Source organism: Dama dama, chromosome 18 (genome assembly GCF_033118175.1).
Source record: "Dama dama isolate Ldn47 chromosome 18, ASM3311817v1, whole genome shotgun sequence".
NCBI lineage: Eukaryota > Metazoa > Chordata > Mammalia > Artiodactyla > Cervidae > Dama > Dama dama.
Window position 1 is genome coordinate 58635786 of NC_083698.1, and position 22865 is coordinate 58658650.

Consider the following 22865-nt stretch of genomic DNA (forward strand, 5'->3'; position numbering starts at 1 on the left):
GAAGAAAGCCATATCAACTTACCACTAATGCAGGAGTAGAGTGCTCAAGTAGGCTGGTAACAGCCCCCTCTCTTAAATCCGTTTTTGATGAAACTACATGACATTTTAATACAAGTTAACTTGAGTTAGTAGTTTAATTTTGGGACATCAAATATTACAGAAGGAAGCCCACTTGGTCCATCAGCAAACTTTGAATCCTGGTACTCAGAGTTAAATATATTTTAATATAATTTTTTTATAGATAAAATGCTAGTTACTTTAATGGCAGCTTTTAGCTCATGTTTATTTGTGGAATTTATACTTTTAGAATTTTTATGCATTTGAGATTCTTTTTGCTTGTGAATGTAGCAGAATTGAATATATAACTGTTAGGTTTCACTTTAGATTTTTGACTTAACTCAGTGTTTTCCAGATATCCCTAATCTCTTTATGCTCTTGTGTATGTTTATGATCACCTGTGGGAAATTTTAAAAAACCTTACACTGGTGTATTCCTTCTGTTTAGATAGTTGACATTTTAGCTTTGCTAGTGTGACTTCCTACTGTCATTTTCATTTTAATTATGTAGTTTCAGGTTGCCAAAGTGGTTTAATAACATCTCTCACTGTCTCTCTCTCTCTGCTTCTCCCTCTCTCTCAAAAATACTGGCTTTTTAAGCATATATCCTCCCCTCTTTCTTTTCTTAATAGACTTTATTTTTTAGAGTAGTTTTAGGTTCATAGCAAAATTGGGCAGAGGGTATAAAGATTACCCATATAACTTCTGCCTCCACACATACACAGCTACTCCCACTAACAGCATTCTACATCAGTCTACATTAGAGTGCTACAGTAGTTAGAGTTGAAGCCTGCATTGACATCGTCACCCCAAACCCATAGTTTACATTAGGGTTCACTCTTGGTGGTGTACTTTCTGTAGGCTTTAATAAATGTATAATGACAGGTATCCACCTTATAATATTGTACAGAATATTCACTACCCCCCAAATCCACTATGTTCCACCTCTTCATTTTCTTTCCTAGTTTTATCCTTAAAAACTTTTTTTACTATATGCTCTTTGAAATATAGATGTATTATTTTAACCCAAGGATAGCTAGAGTCTGAACATGCATACTTCTAAAAAGGGTTTTGCTGCCAAAAATCATTTCCAGCCAGAATACTTAAAATGCTTTGGGATTTCCGTGGTGGTCCAATGGTTAAGACCCTGCGTTATCACTGCAGGGCGCTCGGGTTCAATCCCTGATCAGGGAACTAAGATCCCACATGGGCCTCTCTATGGCCACCCCCCTGCCCCCCCCAAAAAAAACAACAAACAAAAACCACCCAGTTTCAGTCAAAGGACTGTTGTGTCCCTTATCATAGAACATTTTGAACAGTATCTTTGCAATTTGAGCAGATCACTGAACTGTATAACCCTTTACTTCTTTCAGTTAAATGCTGTCATTAACTTTACCTGTTTAGTTATAAAATGTTTTATAGAAACATTTCCCAAAGGTGAATAAATACTATGAGGTAATTGTGGTTAATATGATCTTTGAAACTAGGTTTGTATGGATGAACACCTTACACTTGGATGTTTTTTTACTGTTCTGTATTCCCAAGCTAAGGGGACATTTTAAATCAGGCATCCTTTCTACCTGCTTTGCTTGGTGTACCTCATGTAATGCTGTTTCTGGGAATGCCTTTCTTTATTTAGTATTCTAACTCCTATTAACTTCTTCCTGTAAACCTGTAAAACAGTTATAGTTCATGCGTCTCAGTTTTGTGCAAAAGACTGATTTATGTATTTCTCTAATTGTGCTCTAATGTGCCAGTCTGTTCTTTTAAAAATTTATTTATTTATTTATTTGTTTTTGGCTGCTGGGTCTTCATTGCTATGCCAACTTTTCTCCAGTTGGAGAGTGGGAGCTACTCTCCAGTTGCAGCGTGCGGGCTTCTCACTGCGGTGACTTGTCTGGTTGCTAAGCACAGGCTCTAGGGCGCGCGGGCTTCAGTAAATGCAGCTCTCGGGCTCTAGCACACAGTCTCAATAGTTGCGGCGCATGGGCTTAGTTGCTGTATGTGGGATCTGCCCAGATCAGGGATCAAACCTGTGTCTCCTGCACTGGCAGGCAGATTGTTTACCACTGAGCCACCAGGGAAGCCCTAGTCTGTTCTTTTAACAACATCATGAGTCTCTTTAGGGGAGGGACTGACTCCTGCCCTCTCTTGGATTCACCTCAGAATTAAGCACAATTCTTGTTTATGGAAGATGATGAATTCCTAGAGCTTTGTTTCTCTTTCTCACAACTGGGCATCTTTTCTTTATTTCTGGCCGCACGCCCCCCCTCCCCCCCCACCTTAAAAAAAATCATTTTCTGACTTTTTAAAAGTGCTGCGCCATCCTTTGTTCTTCTCTGCCTTTCCTTACTCTACCTTATTTACTTGCTTTATGCCTATGATAAATATACTCATGAAATTATTAAGCTAAAATGTCAATTATCATTAGAGTATTTTCCTTCACTCCTAGTTGGTAGATTTATGGAGACTCATTTGGAATATTTACAGAATATAGGTCAAATAGATGCTCTACGTCTGTGTATCAGTGTTAGAGATAAAACCAGTTTTTGACTTAAGAAATAAAATACTGTTGCTAAAATTCAGACAGATGAGATTATAGTGAGGTTATTTGAGTTTCCTTATCACTGTAAGTTTTCAAATAATGAAAACATTTGCTATTCAAAGTTTGTAGGCCTCAGCCTCAGTGTGACTGTCACAGTACTGATTAATGTGTGTAGTATTTTTATACTGAAATCATAGATTGCATTGACACAACTTTACAGCAGTGTTTGCTTCAAAATCCCTTGGTAAACAAAATAATAATTTTTTTCATATAGTAGTTCCTGAGTGTTGAGACCATTTTCTAAGCATGGAGGAAATACTGAATTCAGAAGGGTCCCAATTTATGTGCGGGTGACAACAATTTATTACTAAGAAAATGGCTGTGGTAGGAAGAAACTTAAGTTTTGAGTTAAGTATTTCTGCTTAGCTACTGACATTTTTGAGCTGTGTACTTTCCAGTACCACCCTTTAAATGTAATTTTCTTTAATTTTAGCAAGATGAGTATCATATGGTTCATCTAGTATGTACTTCTCGGACTCCTCCCAGTTCTCCAAAATCCAGCACCAATAGAGAAAGTCATGAAGCACTGGCATCCAACAGCAATTCTGTGAGTTGTTTTGGGCAGAGAAATGCTGAAGTTTTCTGATTATCCCTTCTTGCCTCTAAAAACTAAGTGGAAAACAGAACAACTGGATCTTGTGGGTGGTGAGACTGTGTTGTGAACAGCTTAAGTTAATCATTTAAACTTCATTTTTAGAGATCCAATACACAATGTAATCCCTTGAAGCCTGTTCCCCATGAGTTATAATTTGCTATATGGCAGGTCAGTAATAGAGCCAATCTTCAGGGGTTTAGTATTTACTGAAATACTAAAGAGACAGAATTATGATATGGTTATATAATATAAACTCTACAGCCAATATTTCAGAAATGTTTAAGGTATTTTATATATTATATTTAATCAAGGTAGATTAAATTATTTAAACTTTAAGTTTGCTAAATCTTCTTGAAGAAGATTGCTTGGTCAATAATTGTTTTTTAAAATGACTGGATTTGAATATATATTCCAACTATGAGAGGAATAATTACTTGATGTACCCAGTTCTTTCAGACCTGAGTATTCATTTTTCCCTCCTTATTTTTCCATCTGCCTAAAATTGTTTTGGAAATTTAAAAAACTAGTTGAACTTTTCAACTTAGACATTTTTTACACTGTCCAAATTCTTTTATATTAAATTATTTTTGGTTTCCTGTAAAAGCTTTATGGGACACCTTTGGAGGCGCAAGAAAAGGACTGGCTGAGTGGGAAGCTTGTGTACAGCTTCCTGGGTAGGGAGCTTTTGTACTGCTGAGTGTGCTTTCCTTCTTGTCAGGAATCCAGCCGAAATTCGGAGGAGGGGACGGAATGGCAGGGGTGATAACGAGAGACTGATTGTTAACTGCTTCTTTAAGAAACTAGATCTTGTAGTTGCTCTCTTTAATTAGCATAGCCTCAATGGTAAGTATTTTCTCATACTAGCCATGGGAATTCAGCTTTCACTAAACTGAAATTTGTTTTGTTGATAAACCTAACTAAGGGTCTTTCTATGTTTCCTACCTTGCATAAGAAGGGACAAAACCCTGGTACTGGCATAGAATTCTGTTTATAGTCTTTGAACAGTTGTGTTACTCCTGTTTCTGTTGACAGAGAACTTTCTTTTCCCTTTTTTAGTGGTTCCTCAGCCATGATTTCATTTCTTTAGAATATACGTTCAGTTTTTCAGAGGTGTGTTATAAAAAATCTAAGCAGTATCAAAGGAGAATGAAATTGAATTCCTCTTAATTTTTTTATGGCTGATAAATTTCAGTGGGACTTGATAATGTCTTAAAAATCTGTTCATGAAAGTTACCTAATAAGGTCAGGAATAATTAGTTCTAGAGAAATTAGGGTGTGCTGCCAAATGGCTAGGCCTTTCTTCTATTAATTTTTTTTAGTGAATACCATATTTTGATGACCCATTTAATATGAAATCTTGCCAAAAAAGAAGACTTTGCAGGTTGTGTACCTAATAATCAGCCTCCCTAGTAGATATTTGGTGTCTGTTTGGTATGGAATGACATTCTAAAGCTTTTGTTAATTTTTCAAAGGTCCTTAGGACCTTTCACATGGCAGGAGTAAGGAAGGTAGACATGCAAAAAGACATGCTGTAAATAGGAAGGCAGTACCAGTAAATGTGATTTTAACAAACTTGGAAGGATGTTGAAATTATCTTGTATCCAGTTTTTTAAAGTAGGTAATTTATAGAAACTGTAATTGTGTTTTAAATTTACATAAAACACTTGACAAACTATTTTCAATAAACAGCAACAAATTGAGGTGGTCTTCAAGGGGTTATATTGATTGAAGTTGTTGAATCTGTAAGTTACTGACACCATTAATGCATGAGAATTTTAAAATTCTGTTTGGTATCTTGTTCATTTTGTTAAAAAAAAAAACAGTATTTGTTGGTAGTATCTTTAAACTAATAGGATTTTAGGACTGAAAGGAATCGTGAAAATCTAGTTCATTCTCATTTCTTATAGGAAAGCTGTGACTTAGGGGGTTAAGTGAATTGTAAGGTTATGTTCCTTGTTAATGTCAGAGATAACACCAAATTCTAGCATGCTCTTCAATGTTTTAAACCAGTATATGACTAATAGCATGTTATACAGTAGCTGGTACATAGTAACTGTTTAAGTGATCCAGTTATTAGTACCATTATTGAACACTGCCTTATGTGTTAAGCATCATGAAAAGAGCTTTGCATGCATTAATTTTCACAAATTTTGTATGCTATTTTTGGTATATAATGACTACTCAGCCTTTTATAGTTGAGAAATGGACTATTATTGTATAATTAATGGATTTTTATTTTCTAAACTCTTTAGTCTCATGAGAATTAAATTATTTATACCTATATATATAAATAAATAAATATACCTATTATGCTGGGCACACAAGTCAAATCAGTAAATTTCTAGAATTCACTCTTTGCGGAGGGATTTCACAGATACATTTTTAGTAATGTGTCTAAAATATTGTGATTATAATGAGTTAAATCTCCTTGAAAAAAATAATTACATTTTTGTTTGTAGAGTTCAGATCAGTCAGGATCATCAACTCCATCATCCAGTCAAGAAACCTTGACTTTAGCTACCAGTTCTTCCTCAGAAGGATTGAGGCAACGTACCCTTCCACAAGCACAAACTGACGCAGCACAGAGTCATCAGGTCCCATATGTAATGCAAGGGTGAGTGAAACTCTGATAGCTTTGGTCCTCTTAAAAATCTATGACTCCAGACTTTCATGGTAGCCCCCTTCACTAGTCAAAGTACATTTGAAATTTATTCATATACCTGATTATATGTTTGGCGAATTAGAGGGTTAGGTGCGGCAGTTTTTTGGGGGCTGTCCTGTGTGGTTTGTGGGATTTTAGTTCCCTGACCAGGGACTGAACCTGGGCCCTCTGCAGTGAGAGCACTGGACTGCCCCCGAATTCTTTGGAGCAGTGCTTTTGAAAGCTGGTTGTACATTAGAATTGTCTGGGGCAGTACCTTTCAGTCTTTAATGTTGGTGCTAATCACCTGGAGATGTTGTTAACATGCAGGTTCTGATTCAGTTGGTCTAACAGGGCCTGAGATTCTGTATTTCCAGTGAGCTCTGCTGTGATGCTGATGCTTCTGATGCTTTGACTATAGTTTGAATAGTAAGGATCTAGGTAACTAAAATTTTTGTTTTTACTCAATCTCACTGTGTCATGCTCAGTCGTGTCCAACTTTGTGACCCTAAGGACAATAGCCCACCAGGCTCTTCTGTCCATGGGATTTTACAGGCAAGAATAGGCTGCCATTTCCTCCTCCAGGGTATCTTCCCTACCCAGGGATTGAACCTGTGTCTCCTACATCTTGGGCATTGGCAGGCAGATTCTTTACCACTAAGCCATCAGGGAAGCCCCAGTCTCACTATAGATCTACTCAAGTTAGTCTTCTGGAGAAAAGATGGGTGAATAAGAGTGTTCTTGGAAGAGTATAGAGCCTAGTAATCTCTTTTTTAAAAGTTCTACTGGTGTTTATGATCAGCCAGGCTTGGTAACAACTAAGACCGAGTATTGTGATAAGTATTATGGTGATGTATTATGAAGATATGCTAACCATTGCGTGTTATCCAGAGACTTTCTTAAGAGGAGTTTACTCAAGAAGCTTGCTATGGCTACATTATATTTAGGAAGTACAATAGGCCTTTTGGGTTAGGCAGTTCAAGGGGGAATGCAGCCAACAGCCACAGCAGCTGTGGACAGCTCAGAGAGGAGGATCTTGGGGAATACAGTTTAGATCTGGGTCTGTCTGAAACTGGAGTACTTTTGAAGTAAAGGAAACAGGAATAATAGTTACTGATAGTTGTTTTGCATTGCATATTGTGCTGTGGGACTGCAGTGTGTGACAGTGCTCCAGATCTATGATGGTGAGGCTGGAAATAAGCAAATGCCTGGGACCCCCCCAAAATGGTAGTAAGTGATGTAACCAAGGAGTAGCCACTAACTCTTAAGCCAAAGAGGATGTAATAACATATGGGTACTTTTTACTTAGAACTTTATAAACTTAATTCAATTCTTAATGTAGAAAAACAAAGCTGAGTATATAGACAAATAATAAGACTCATTTGTCTCATATTCTTGAGTTTTTCTTCTAAAAATAAGTGTTTAGTGAGGCCGATTGTAGACTTTTATAAAGCACCTCATGAAACTATTTTTGTTTTCAGAAAATGATTATTACAAACCAGAACTTTGTTATTTGTAAAAAAAGTATTATCACGATTTACATGGTAGAATAGTGGCTTAAAATAGTTTGTCTTATGACAGTGATCCCTTTTCTGTCTTTTTTGCAGAATAAGACAGTTCAGTTCCTCTCAATATATACAGAGTGCTGTTACTAATATTTTACCAAATATGGTGGTAGTGATGGAAAGTGAGAATGGATATAATAAACCTTGAAGAATATATAATGATATGTTGACAATAGTTATATCTGCACAATAATATTTTTAACTCTTTCTCATACTTACAGTGAATATATTAATATATATATTTTAACTCTTGATTTATTAAATTAAGGTAAAATATGCATAAAATAAACCTTTTAAAGCATTTTTAAAGTGCACAGTTCACTAGCATTAAGTACCTACACAGTGAATATATACTCTGTAATAAAGTATATAAAGTTGCATGTTTTCAGAATAAGACCATGGATATCTTGGAAACATAGTCTGTTGAGAAAATCAACAGACTTTGGAGCAAACGCATTTAGCTCTTAGAAGTATATAAAACAGATTAGAAAAATCTGAAATAGTGTTTATTTTGCTAAAAATGAGTATTAAGATGAAAAGAGGTAAAATCCTTAATAATATTTAGTTTTAAATCAGGAGAGCAGTATAGCTTAGTGGATGTACAGATTCAGGAGTCAGCCTTCCCTGGTTTGAATCCTAGCCCTATCCACTGAGTAGCTTGGGCAAGTCTCTTCTCTTCTTTGCTTCAGTTTGCTCATGATCTGGAGATAATAGTACTTATTATACAGGATTTCTGTGTGGATTAAGAGTTCATGTATGTAAAGAGTTGAGTGATACGTTAGCAATTATTTATAAATTCATTCATACTTATAAGTGAATGCTGTATGTTCATTCAGCAGACATATTTATAGGCATTGGTGAGTCTGACACGCTGACACGTCTGAATGAGTGCCAGTACCAGGTGCTGAAAAATAAGGCTGTATTTGGAAAGAGCACTTTGTGATTTACAAAGCAATTTAAGTGAAAGTTCAATAAGTAGGTTATTCGGCTTAACAATGAATGTGATTTAACCTAATCTTATAGTTGTAATCTTTTACTAATGAAGACTTTACATCTGTCTTTATGTAAATTTTATTTAATATAGCCTTGCCTTAAATGTGCAAGAGCAGTAATTTGGTGACCTTGAAGAATTCACCAACAAAATATAATCTCTCCACATCATTTTTAGACTCCAGCACAGCTTATATTTAGCTAGTCACATGTGTTTTCCACCATGTAGGTTAGTACTCTCAGTCTTTAAAATTGCTAAATTCTCATCACTGTTCCTTGAGTTTTTGAATCACTAGGTTCGGGGTAGTGTTTAGGACTCTGCCAACTTAACAGCATTCTGGGAGCCTAACTTGTCAAGACATCCTAATGCAGGTGATTATTTGCCCAGTAAGCTCTTGAGGAAACAATGAGAAGACCAAACAGTACATGTGCATCACCACATTGGCTGTCCATTTATAATGTCACATTTATAAATTGTGACTGTTTTGGACTCACAGTGTGTTATGCTGTCATGTTTATTTAACTCTAAACATTGCTGACTGGTTCATAAAAAATTGCCCACTGTTTTGTACACTTAATTTCCCTGCCTGAAATAGTAGCAGCCTTGTTTTATAATTAATAAAACTGAAAACCTACTCATTGTACTCTTCTGTTATTTGATTTTTTTAATATCAAAAACTGCTTATAACCCACCACCCAGAAATAAGTGTTACTAACATTTTTGTAGTATCCTTCTAAATACTTTTCTAAGTATACTTTTAAAATAGAAACATCATACTATTTTATTTTATAAATCTTTTAAAAAAGCAGAATGTAGTCTGGACATATTTCCAGATCAAATATAGATCTACAACATTTAAAGTTTGCATTAGCAATTACCTCAAAGGCCTATGCACTGAAAATTATAATGAAAGAAATTGAAGACACAAATGCTCATGAGTTAGAAGAATTAGTGTTAAAATGTCCATACTCTCAAAGCAATCTATAGATTCAGTCAGTATCTGTCAAAATTGCAAATATTTTTCACAAAAGTGAACAATCCTAAAATTTGTACAGAACCACAAGATCCTAAATAGCCATAGCAACCTTGAAAAGAAGAACAAAGCTAAAGGCATCACACTCCCTGATTTCAAACTATACTATGGAGTAATAGTAATTAAAACAATATGGTATTGCCATAAAAACAGATTGGTGGAACAGAATAGAGAACCCAGAAATAAACCCATACATATATAATCAATTAATTTATGACAAGAAGCAAGACTATGCAATTATGAAAGGACAGTCTCTTCAATATATGGTGTTGGAAAAACTGCAACAAAATTAAGCTAGACTACTATTTTATATCCTACATAAAATTAACTCAAAATAAGAATTCCCTGGCAGTCCAGTGGTAAGGACTAGGTACTTTCACTGCTGAGGGTGCAGGTTCAATCCCTGATTAGGAAACTAAGGTCCTGCAAGCCACACAGCATGGCCAAAAAAGAAAAAGTTAACTCAAAATGAATTTGATTTGAATATAAGGCTTGAAACCATTAAAATCCTAGAACAAAATAAAGCTCCTTGACACTGGACCTGGTGATGATTTTTTAGATTTGACAATGAAAACAAAACTAAATAAATGGAATTACATTAGACTAAAAAGCTTTTGCACAGTAAAAGAAATCATCAACAAAATGAAAAGGCAACCCACTGAATAGGATAAAGTATTTACAAATCATATGCCTGATGAGGGGTTATATATAAAATATATAAAGAACTCATACAATAGCAGAAAACCAAATAATCCAGTTTAAAAATGGGCAGAGGACCTGAATAGACTTTCTTCCAAGAAGGCATACAGATGGCCAGCAGTTATATGAAAAGATGCTCAACATCACTAATCATCAGACCAATGCAGGTCAAAAGCACAGTGAGATACCTCACACCTGTCAGAATGGCTGTTATTAAAAAGACAACAATTAATAAGTGTTGGTCAGGATTGTGGAGAAAAGGGAACCCTTGTGTACTGTTGCTGGCAGTGTAAATTGGTACACCCACTATGGAAAACATTATGGAGTTTCCTAAAAAAATTAACAACAGAACTAGCATGTGATCCATCAGGTCCAGTTCTAAGTATCTGAAGAAAATGAAAATACTTAATTTGAAGAGATAAATGTACTCACATGTTCACTGCAGCATTATCTATAATAACCATAAGGAAGCAACTTCAGTGTCCCTAGGGAGAAAATGGATAAAGAGCTCATGGTACATTTATACACAATGGAATACTATTCAGCCATAAAAAGAAAAGTTACAGTGTATCTTTCTTTCTTTCTTTTTTTTTTTTTTTTTTTGGCAGAGTAATGTTTCTGCTTTTTATTTTTTATTTTTATTTTTTTCATTTTTTAATTTTTATTAGTTGCAGGCTAATTACTTCACAACATTGCAGTGGGTTTTGTCATACACTGACATGAATCAGCCATGGAGTTACATGTATTCCCCATCCCGATCCCCTATAGTGTATCTTTCAGTAACAGTTGTTAAGAGCCTGATTCACCATACCATTACAAATTCATACATCCCAGTGCAGTAAGTTGGAATGCCCTTGTTTTAGTTTAGACATGATAAAGAGACATTCTTTTTATTCTGTTTTGTGAACTGCTTATTTGTTGGCATGTTGGCATTTTAAAAAGTTCATTTGTGACAGTTCTTTATGTAAAAGAATATTACTAATTGATACTATTGAGTATTATTTGTTTAGTATTAATAATTACTTACCATAAGCTCAGCACTGTATTAAGCACTTATACATGCTTTATTTCATTGAACTTTATACCAACTCTGTGGCCTAGGTACTGTTCTCTCCCAATTTATGAATGAGGAGAAGGAGGCTAAAAGGTACGTAGCCTGCCTTACTTCAGCAGTCAGTAGCAGGGCTAGAATTCAAATCCACATCTGACTAGAAAGTCTGTGTTTGTTAACTGTCTTGTTGAAGTGAATATTTTATCATTTGTTTCAGTATATTTTTCTGTGTTACCATTTGTATTTTGATTTCATTTATAATGGTGGTTCTCTCCCCTCTACTCTCCCATTTAAAACTTCTCTCTAGTCAGATCTATTGGTCAGATTTGAAGCAACCTGACTGAATAAGCAAATTTGTCATATAAGGATCATGTGGCTTTCTTCAGGAAAGGTTTACTTAGAATTTGCGGTAGCTGGGCACTGAAGACAGGAAAATGAGTTATGTAGTTGCCCTCAATGGAAGTAGGTCAGATTGGCAAATACATTACCATTCGCTGATGTGCTTCTATGGCTTTGACAAAGTTCTGCAGGAGCCTGGAGGAGGGAGTGACTGTGTGCTTGCAGGAGGTGGGAGAGCTTCATAGCCGGTAACACTGGGGCTGATCAAGGGAGGTTCAGCAAGGGAGAACAAAGTAGTGTGGAGAGTCTTGAAAAGGCATATTCTGAAAATAAAGTGGGAATTCCATGCAGGTTTTCTTTGAAAGAATTTGTTTCTGATTGTTGAAGTTTGCAGCTCATCTCCTCTCCTTTATAATTCTTAACTTTAAAAGCATACTAATGAATCTCTATCTCTCTTACCTATCATCCAGCTTCAGCAACAGTGAATAGACAGCAGCTCTTCAACCTGTCCCTTGTTCCTCTTTTTTTTTTCACTTGGGCTGAAGTATTTTTAAAGTAATCTTAGACATCATATCCCTTCATCTGTAAATACTGTGTATCTGTAACAGATATGACAGATATGGACTGTAAGAATCACATACCATTAGAACATGCAACAGAATTAAAAATTCTTTAATATCATTTAATACTCAATTCAAAACACAAGAGAAGACTGTACACATGGACATCACAAGATGCTCAACACTGAAATCAGATTGATTATATTCTTTGCAGCCAAAGATGGACAAGCTCTATACAGTCAGCAAAAACAAGACCGGGAGCTGACTGTGGCTCAGATCATGAATTCTTTATTGCCACATTCAGACTTAAATTGAAGAAAGTAGGGAAAACCACTAGACCACTCAGGTATGACCTAAATCAAATCCCTTATGATTATACAGTGAAAGTGAGAAATAGATTTAAGGCACTGGATCTGATGGAGTGCCTGATGAACTATGGACGGAGGTTCGTGACATTGTACAGGAGACAGGGATCAAGACCATCCCCATGGAAAAGAAATGCAAAAAAGCAAAATGGCTGTCTGAAGAGGCCTTACTAATAGCTGTGAAAAGAAGAGAAGTGACAAGCAAAGGAGAAAAGGAAAGATATACCCATTTGAAAGCAGAGTTCCAAAGAATAGCAAGGAGAGATAAGAAAGCCTTCCTCAGCGATCAATGCAAAGAAATAGAGGAAAACAACAGAATGGGAAAGACTGGAGATCTCTTCAAGTACATTAGAGATACCAAGGGAACGTTTCATGCAAAGATGGGCTCGATAAAGGACAGAAATGGTATGGACCTAACAGAAGCAGAAGATATTAAGAAGAGGCAGCAGGAATACACAGAAGAACTGTACAAAAAAGATCTTCATGACCCAGAAAATCACGATGGTGTGATCACTCACCTGGAGCCAGACATCCTGGAATGTGAAGTCAGGTGGGCCTTAGAAAGCATCACTATGAACAAAGCTAGTGGAGGTGATGGAATTCCAGTTGAGCTATTTCAAATCCTGAAAGATGATGCTGTGAAAGTGCTGCACTCAATATGCCAGCAAATTTGGAAAACTCAGCAGTGGCCACAGGACTGGAAAAGGTCAGTTATCATTCCAATCCCAAAGAAATACAATGCCAAAGAATGCTCAAACTACTGCACAATTGCACTCATCTCACACACTAGTAAGGTATAGTGCACAATCGCACTCATCTCACATGCTCAAAATTCTCCAAGCCAGGCTTCAGCAGTATGTGAGCCGTGAACTTCCAGATGTTCAAGCTGGTTTTAGAAAAGGCAGAGGAACCAGAGATCAAATTGCCAACATCTGCTGGATCATCGAAAAAGCAAGAGAGTTCCAGAAAAACATCTATTTCTGCTTTCTTGACTATGCCAAAGCCTTCAACTGTGTGGATCACAATAAACTGTGGAAAATTCTGAAAGAGATGGGAATACCAGATCACCTGACCCGCCTCTTGAGAAACCTGTATGCAGGTCAGGAAGCAACAGTTAGAACTGGACATGGAACAACAGACTGGTTCCAAATAGGAAAAGGAGTACGTCAAAGCTGTATATTGTCACCCTGCTTATTTAACTTATATGCAGAGTACATCATGAGAAATACTGGGCTGGAAGAAGCACAAGCTGGAATCAAGATTGCTGGGAGAAATATCAATAACCTCAGATATGCAGATGACACCACCCCTATGGCAGAAAGTGAAGAGGAACTAAAAAGCCTCTTGATGAAAGTGAAAGAGGAGAGTGAAAAAGTTGGCTTAAAGCTCAACATTCAGAAAACTAAGATCATGGCATCCGGTCCCATCACTTCATGGCAAATAGATGGGGAAACAATGGAAACAGTGTCAGACTTTATTTTTGGGGGGCTCCAAAATCACTGCAGATGGTGATTGCAGCCATGAAATTAAACGGCGCTTACTCCTTGGAAGGAAAGTTATGACCAACCTAGATAGCATATTAAAAAGGAGAGACATTACTTTGCCCACAAAGGTCCATCTAGTCAAGGCTATGGTTTTCCCAGTGGTCATGTATGGATGTTAAGAGTTGGACTGTGAAGAAAGCTGAGTGCCGAAAAATTGATGCTTTTGAATTGTGGTGTTGGAGAAGACACTTGAGACACTTGAGAGTCCCTTGGACTGCAAGGAGATCCAACCAGTCCATCCTAAAGGAGATCAATTCTGGGTGTTCCTTGGAAGGATTGATGCTGAGGCTGAAACACCAATCCTTTGGCCACCTCATGCAAAGAGTTGACTCATTGGAAAAGACCCTGATGCTGGGAGGGATTGGGGGCAGGAGGAGAAGGGGATGACACAGGATGAGATGGCTGGATAGCATCAACGACTTGGTGGACATGAGTTTGGGTAAACTCCGGGTGTTGGTGATGGACAGGGAGGCCTGGCGTGCTGGGATTCATGGGGTCACAAAGAGTCGGACATGACTGAGCAACTGAACTGAACTGAATACTCAGTTCGTGTTCCATTTTCCCAGATTGTCCCAAATGTCTTTTTATGGTGGTTTTGATTGGATCAGTATTCAGAGATTGACTTACTGCATTTGGTTGATGTTTCTTAAGGCTCTTTTAATCCAATCCCTATCCCTATCTTTTTTTACTTTATGCTCTTTCTATTGTTCTATGTTCTAATTTCCCTTAGTAGTCTAGATTCAACTCACTACATCCATGTGGTGTCATTAATATTTTCCTCTGTTTTCATAGATTGCCTGTAAACTGGTAGTTAGATCTAGGACCTGATTAAAGTTCAGCTCTTTAAAAAATAATTTTATTTATTTTTGGCTGTGCTGGATCTTTGTTGCTGTGTGGGCTTTTCTTTAGTTGCAGCAGCGGGAGCTACTCTAGTTATAATGTGCTAGCTTCTTGTTGCGATGGCTTCTCTTGTTGCAGAGCACAGGCTCTAGGGCAAATGGGTTTCAGTATTTGCGGCTCACAGGCTCTGGAGCACAGGCTTTAGTTGTGGCACACTGGCTTAGCTGCTCCATGGCATGTGGGATTCTCCTGGATCAAGGGTAGAACCCATATCTCTTGCATTGGCAGGCAGATTCTTTACTGCTATGTCACCATGGAAGCCCAAAGTTCAGCTTTTAATTTTTATTTAACTTAAGCTTATGTGGAAAATGTGATATTTATTAAATCACTTTTACAAAACATTTTGACAATTGACTAACAATTAACAACGTAACTAAAAATTTTAGAATCTTAACATCATAGAAGTTTGTTTCTTACTCATGTAGTAGTCTGATTCTAGGCTGTGATGTTAGTTGTTCTGTATTTGTGGGATCAGGATCATCTTAGATAAGCTGTAATGTCTTACTTGGGGCTTTCCTGGTGGCTCAGATGATAAAGAGTCTGCCTGCAATGCAGGAGACCTGGGTTTGATTCCTGGGTGAGGAAGATCTGGAGAAGGGAATGGCAACCCACTCCAGTATTCTTGCCTGGAGAATTCTATGGATAGAGGAGCCTGGAGAGCTACAGTCCATGGGGTTGCAAAGAGTCGCACATGACTGAGGGACTAACACAGATACACAGTGTCTTACTTGAGGAATGTTGAAAATAAGTATTTTTTTTCGGTAAGTTTTAGTGTGTTTTGTCAATGGATGACGTAGTTCGGAAATAAAAATGTAGAGAAATGCTTTCAACTTCTGGAGCATTAAAAGACAGTTTTTTTATTACTCTATTGCAGAAATATAGACAACCAGCTTCCTGGGCAGGCTGTTCCGGCTGGATTCCCAGTGTATCCTGCTTTCAACCCACTGCAAATGTTGTGGTGGCAACAGATGTATGCTCATCAGTATTATATGCAATAGTAAGTCAGTTTGAGTTGATTTTTTTACACATTGTGTTATCTGCTTTATTTTCTTTTTCATCCTAAGTGAGTTGATTTGGGATTTCATTTACTGATGTATATAATTGGTTTTTAAAAATTATTTTAAATTATTTGGCTAAAAGAAAAAGGGTACACATCCTGTTCACATCAACTAAACCTATTCTCTGCTTCTTCCCCTCTCCCTTAGTTATATTTGACAGTATTCAGGTGCTTTCTTTAAGAGAACATTTTATCTATTTAAGAGGGGAAAACAGGAAAGTTTCACTGGAAGGCAACAAATCTAAATGAAGATAGGATGTCAACTAAAAAAGGGAATAGAAAGAATCATACATCAAGGACGCTGGTACTGATGTTGCCTTCACTTGTGGCTAATATGCCTTCTGGACTTCTCTGTGTTTTAGTAAGTTTTGCTTCTGCTCGGCATGAAACAGTCTCAGCATGGAATAGCTTTTTGGTGTTCTTTGTGCTGGACTTCTATGTATTCATCTAACATTTCTAGCTTCTCTTTAGTGTTCTCCTCTCCTTGTTTCTGTGATTCTGTTATCCTGTTCACTCTTTTTCTCTTTCTGATTACTCATTTTGTATCCTTTGATAGCCTGTTACTTTCCCTTTTTCTAAATGGTGACATTTCTTGTTCAGTTAAGTATTTGTATACTTACCATGTGCCTTGCAATACACAGTCTGGTAGGGAAGATAGGATTCAGCCCCCGGCCAGTCCTCTTGGATTTCCTTTTTCTGTGGCCTTAGTTGTTAGCTCTGTGTGATGGCTCCCAGTTCTTCATCTCCTGTGCCTCATCTTGTGTCGCCACTTAATTGTTGGAGATTTCCATAGAGAAATTTGCCTTTCCCTTAAATTCAGTTAGGTCTGAACTTTGACTGCATCATCTTGTTACGTGCATTCTGCTTCTTGACTTCCTTGTCACTGATACTGTCTCTTAGTCATCCTCCAAGCTCTTAACATTAATCAGCTTTGATTCTAGCTTCTGTTATCCCTGAACTCAACAACTTACCAAGATGAATTAGTGTGTTGTTTCTAGCTTCTGTCCTTCCCTATGTTTTACTTCTAATGTTTTGCCTAGATCTTTCTAATATTAGACCCACTTTAATGCAGTCACTTTTCCTCCTTTTAGGCCCTTGACTGTATTTCATTGTAGTACTTGCCAGGTTAACTTAACACATAATTGAGTCCATCATTCTCCATTCCCTAAAATATCAGATGGCCCTCTTGCCTACAGTGTGAACTCTGTATCCTTATTCTTCCTCTAGACCTTACCCATAAAGCTAACCTGCTTTATTAACTTCATATCCTCATGCTGTCCTGTGTAATCTCTTGGCTCCAGGCAGGCTCTTTATACCTTACCTGTTGTCATGGTAATCATTATCATAATTAGTCACTTCGGTTGTGTCCAATTCTTTGTGCCCTATGGGCTGTAGCCCGCCAGGCTCCTCTGTTCATGGGATTCTCCAGGCAAGAATACTGGAGTGGGTTGCCATGCCCTTCTCTAGAGGATCTTCCTGACCCAGGGATTGAACCTGAGTCTCTTATTGGGCTCTTTACCATTAGCGCCACCTGGGGAAGCCTTAGTATTACACTATATCTTTACATCTCTTGTCTTGTTTACATCACGGGAACTGTGTAAGATAAGTGGGGCTTATTGGAGTTAGCTACTGAATCATATAATCTTAATGTGCATCATTTAACTTCAGAGACTTAAGTTTTCACCTTTAATGAAATAACTCACTTATGAATCAGAATGTCCACGAGGTAGGAAGTAGTCTGGAAATGAATACGGGGCTTCCCTTGTGGCTCAGCTGGTAAAGAATCCGCCTGCAATGAGGGAGACCTGGGTTCGATTCCTGGGTTGGGAAGATCCCCTGGAGAAGGGAATAGCTACCCACTCCAGTATTCTGAGTTGGAGAATTCCATGAACTGTGTAGTCCATGGGGTTGCAAAGAGTCGGATACAACTGAGCAACTTTCACTACAGATACAGTGTATCAGCATACTAGCTTAAATAAGCTTTTGTACCATGGAAAACTTCTATTTCATTTTGCTATCTTGATTTTAAAACTTTGTTGTAGAGAAAATTCAACATATATAAAGACAGAATAAATAAAATGAACCCTTGTGTTCTCACCACCCAGCTTTTAAACATTTATCAATTCATGACTGTCTGATTCTACAACTTTCCCCTCTTTGCTGAATAATTTAAAGCAAATTTCAGATATATTATCACTTTACTGGTAGTCTTTTACAGGAAAATTTATTTTGACTCTTAAGCAGTCAAATTATAAGCAAACTTCAGGACCACACATCTTCGTAACTTGATGAGGATCTACACCAGTGTTGTCCAGGTGGAGTTCCCAAAAGTCAGGATTGGGATTGAGGGATTGTTGTCTGGGACCTGGTTAAATTTGAAAATACCAATACAAGTCATTTATTATTGAGAGTGTACACACAGGGTAATGATTAATGTACTTACTTAGACAAATCTTTTAAAAGATTTGTTTGAGGGAGAGGTGGTGGTGTGCGCGTGGTGGGGCAAGTGGTATTTATCCTATGTAGAATAGCAAAAGAGGCAATTAAGGAAAATTTTGGGAAAAAGATTTGGTTACAGCCTTATAATTTACTGAAAGAACCAAATAGTGATAACATGGCTATTTTTAATCTCTTCCACCTCTCCCCTGCTGTCCTAGACTACCAGGCTGGGAGAACATCCTTTCCTGCTGAATCATTCCTACTATCCATGTTGGCTCTACTTTTGCACTGGGAATTATACTTACCTAGGAAATGTGGTATAGGAGTTGTGATATTCCATGTAAGGTTTATGAAAAATACATATGGCTTCCCGGGAAGTTCTGAAAAATATAATGTTGTATGATAAATGTTTTTCTTTTTCTTTTTAATACTTATTTTGGTGACTATATCAGTCAAGCTGCAGTTTCAGCTCAGGCCACGTCAAATGCTAACCCAGCCCAGCCTGCTGCTACACAGCCTCTAAATTTGGCACATGTGCCTGGAGAAGAACCCCCACCAGCTCCAAACCTTGTGGCCCAAGAAAATCGACCCATGAATGAAAATGTTCAAATGAATGCACAGGGAGGGCCAGTGCTAAACGAGGAAGACTTCAATCGAGACTGGCTAGACTGGATGTACACCTTCTCACGGGCGGCCATCCTGCTTAGCATCGTATACTTCTATTCTTCGTTTAGTCGCTTTATCATGGTAATGGGAGCCATGCTGCTGGTTTATTTGTGAGTGGTGTTCATTCCTTATGATTACTTTCTAAAACTGTTAAGCATGGAATCTGGCATGTGGTAGTCTGTTGTGAATGTTGAGTGGAGGAATATGAATGTTGGGCTTCAGATACCTAGCATCAAGAGCAAAGCAAGTTATGTTTTGTAAGAACGTTTATGAGAATTGTCTAGAAGCAAGATTTTTTCCCTTTACTACTTTTTATAAAAATGGTTAGTTCAGTTAGGTATGCTCTAGTAAATCATTTAGAACTTGAGTACATGATGCAGTCTTGCAGAGGAGTTTCTTTTTAACTAATTATAGTTATCAATAGTAAGTCTGTTAGATATAGGTCAGATTTTTTTTCTTAAGTAGACTGTCCCTTGCTCCCCTTTTTTCTCAGGAAGCAAAAAATATCTAGTTGAATTTCATTTTGAAAAATATAAAAAAATGCTTTTAGGACTCCTGATATGTCTTACTAGCTCAGGATAGACTTAAAATTGATTCCTGCTTTCCTGTTTTCCTGTCATTGCTTTGAGAGGGGTAGTTCTTGACCTGAAGAAGGAAATTTGGCTTTTTCATTTATCACCGTTCAACCCATGAATGAAAATGTTCCAATCATTTTGCTCTTGTAGGACCCTAATATTTCATAGTGTTACGAGTAAAAACAGTTGTGACTTATTTTCTTTTCTCTTTATTTTACTGAGCAGACACCAAGCTGGATGGTTTCCTTTTAGGCAAGAAGGAGTTCAGCAACAGGCTCCCAACAATAATGCCGAAGTTAACAATGATGTACAGAATGCAAACAATCTAGAACTTGAAGAAATGGTATGCTCATGAGGTTTTCATATACTTAAATATAGGTGTTTCTTCAGCACTGTAAGAGACCAATATAATAAAAGAATCTCGGGTATTTCATAGTATTGAAGAAAGGTTAACATGTAAATGTGTGGTTTAATCCCAGAGAACCTATAATACTGAGTCAGTCATATATTAGAATTAATTGGAAAGAACTAACATCATTCTTTCTAAAAATAGCCTAGAAAGAAAGTTATGCTCACAATGAGAAATTATTGTATTAAACTGGCAGTTATTTCTTTGAACTTGAACAAGGAGGAGTTCATCAGTTTTGGACTTAAGGAAGATCTCTAATGATCAGATAGTTCTACTTCCTTATTATATACTCATATTCCTTCTTTGGGAAGAATTTAACTCTCTCCTTTTTTTGTAATGAGTTCATGGTAGCTGTTAAGATCACTTAGGAATATGTTTCTTGTTTTGTTTGAAAGGAGCGTCTTATGGATGATGGGCTTGAAGATGAGAGTGGAGAAGATGCAGGTGAAGATGCCAGTGCGATTCAAAGGCCTGGATTAATGGCGTCAGCCTGGTCTTTCATCACCACATTCTTTACTTCACTAATACCAGAGGGGCCTCCCCAGGTTGCCAATTAGACTTGAAAAACTGTGCCAGCTGCAAAGGAGGGTCTGAATTGAGGAAAGTGTTTTAAATAACAGTGCAATTTCAAAAAAATTTATTACTTTCTTTTCATCATCATGTACAGAGGTGTTTTTTCTTTAAACTTCTTATGCATATGAATATTTTAAGCACAAATAGACTACTAAATGTGTGGTTTTTTTTTTTTAAGATCCTAACAGAACATAGCTTAACAATATTGGTCTTCCAGGTTTTATTAATTTCAATTATGTATATTATATCAAGACACACTTGTGTGTCTTACTTCTTTAAAGAGCTGCTTCACATATAAATGTCTATAGCTTATAGCCCAGCCCTTCAATGTATAATTTGAATAAATATATCTATTTTCTGTGAATTATCCTAAAAGTTTTAAACAGAATGACCTCATAGTTTTTAATGAAGAAGATTAATTACCTAAAATGTGCTAGTAGCATCTTGCCCAGCCATAAAGCAATAAACTTCTCAATAATCTTCATTTTGACATTTGAATAAATGGAAACTTTCTATTTTAAGGGCATGTATCCCATCAATTGGAATTAGTACTTAAAAAAAAAAAAAAAAGGCAGCTCTTCAATGGAATTAATAGTGATATAAAGTGTTTGATATAGGCAGTACTTTTATAAAATAAGATTCTGGAAATCACTCCCTGTAATTTTTTTAAAATAAAAGGTCAATTATGGTAAAACTGTCTTGTGGTATATTTATTCAAACTGTTCCATATTATACTCTCTCCATACAAAAATCTATGTAAATTTCAGTAGTTCTGGGGTTGCTGAAGTCTTCAAGGTCATTTTCACCTCTTTTTATTCCAGATGGATATCTTTTAGTTCTCAGGTAGTCTGATTCACTCTTTAGTTTATTTAAAAATCCCTGTGAAAGTCGATTTGATCTTTCTTAAGAAAGGAGTAAGTCTCTTATAGGGTAGCTAATTAAAATTGAATAAATGCAGATAGGAGAACTTACTATGGAAGAACCTTAACTCATGTGAAATGTATTATAAAAGTGTATATAATACTGTTACAGTAATATACGATTGCTGTCCACCAGGCTGAGCTATGCTACATTTGTACATCGTTGGGGTTCATGGTTAAGGATGGCTTGTTTCAGGGCTGATATAATCATTGCATTCAGAGGGAGCGTCTGGATTTTAACCTGGGAACTAAATAAATAAACTGTCAGAGTTGAAAGAAATGTTCCATAGATCAGATCCTAAAAATAGAGTCGGTGGGTAGAGTATGAACACAGATGTAATTATGAGATTGAGCAGTCTCAGTCTCGTATCTTCAGTTGGGAGTTGGACAGGGGAGAGCTGGAGCTGCAGAATTCATAGAGGGGAGCATTATTGTGGGGGACACCCATCTGAAGGGAATGAGCGGGTCTCTGCATCCTAACTGCAGGTTGGGCCCTAAGGAGAAGGATGCTGGTCGTAGACCCCCTGTGAAAGGCTGTGGCTAAGCATTCTAATAAAGATGAAATGTATTATACTACTCTATTTTAATTATTTTCCCTACATTGTTAATTCCCTCATATTAGTCTTACTTCTAGTAAGTCTTTGTCAGAAACTACAACCCAGTGTCAGCTATGGTTTGGATGATTAAGGGAGGAGCTGTGCCCATGCTGGGGCCAGATGGTGCTTAGAAGGCAGTTGTAGCATGAAGATGGTTTCCAGATGGAAAAAGAGCCACACAGAAACCCAGATGCTGGTCTCCAGGCTAAATGGTGACTAGCAACAATCAGGTTGGGACTGAAACACTTCCCAGGCAAAGACTAGACTTTCTGTGTCTCGTCTAGTGTTGGTCGCTCAGTCGTGTCTGACTCTTCATGACCGCATGGACTCTAGCCCGCCAGGCTCCTCTGTCCGTGGGATTTCCCAGGCAAGAATACTGGAGTGGGTAGCCATTCCCTTTTCTAGGGGATCTTCCTGACCCAGGGATCGAAGCTGGGTCTCCCTCATTCTTTACCATCTGCGGAGATTCTGGGTCTCCTCAGATTCTTTACCATTTGAGGCACCAGGTCAAGCAGTATGTGTGAAAGGGTTGGTTTTCATTAGCTGGGTAAAAGGAAAGAGTGATCCTGAGGGCTGAAGAATTGGAACTATTTTCACCATAGTTTGATGCTACCACCTATCATCATTCTAATTAGTTCCTCTGGCTCCATCATCCCTATTGAAATTTAGCTTTTCAGAGTAGGGGA

At 37.3% G+C, this 22865-nt stretch overlaps 1 protein-coding gene across 1 annotated transcript in view; it reads left to right on the forward strand.

The window, feature by feature from the left end:
• Window positions 1-21357, forward strand: part of HERPUD2 (HERPUD family member 2) — a 46265-nt gene extending 24908 nt beyond the window's left edge. The window contains exons 4-9 of the mRNA XM_061165378.1: window positions 3095-3208; window positions 5716-5870; window positions 15819-15941; window positions 18893-19216; window positions 19907-20024; window positions 20486-21357. Of these exons, the coding sequence (XP_061021361.1) occupies window positions 3095-3208; window positions 5716-5870; window positions 15819-15941; window positions 18893-19216; window positions 19907-20024; window positions 20486-20647 (996 nt within the window). The 3' untranslated portion in view covers window positions 20648-21357. The remainder of the gene's footprint in view (window positions 1-3094; window positions 3209-5715; window positions 5871-15818; window positions 15942-18892; window positions 19217-19906; window positions 20025-20485) is intronic.
• The last annotated feature ends 1508 nt before the right edge of the window (window positions 21358-22865 follow it).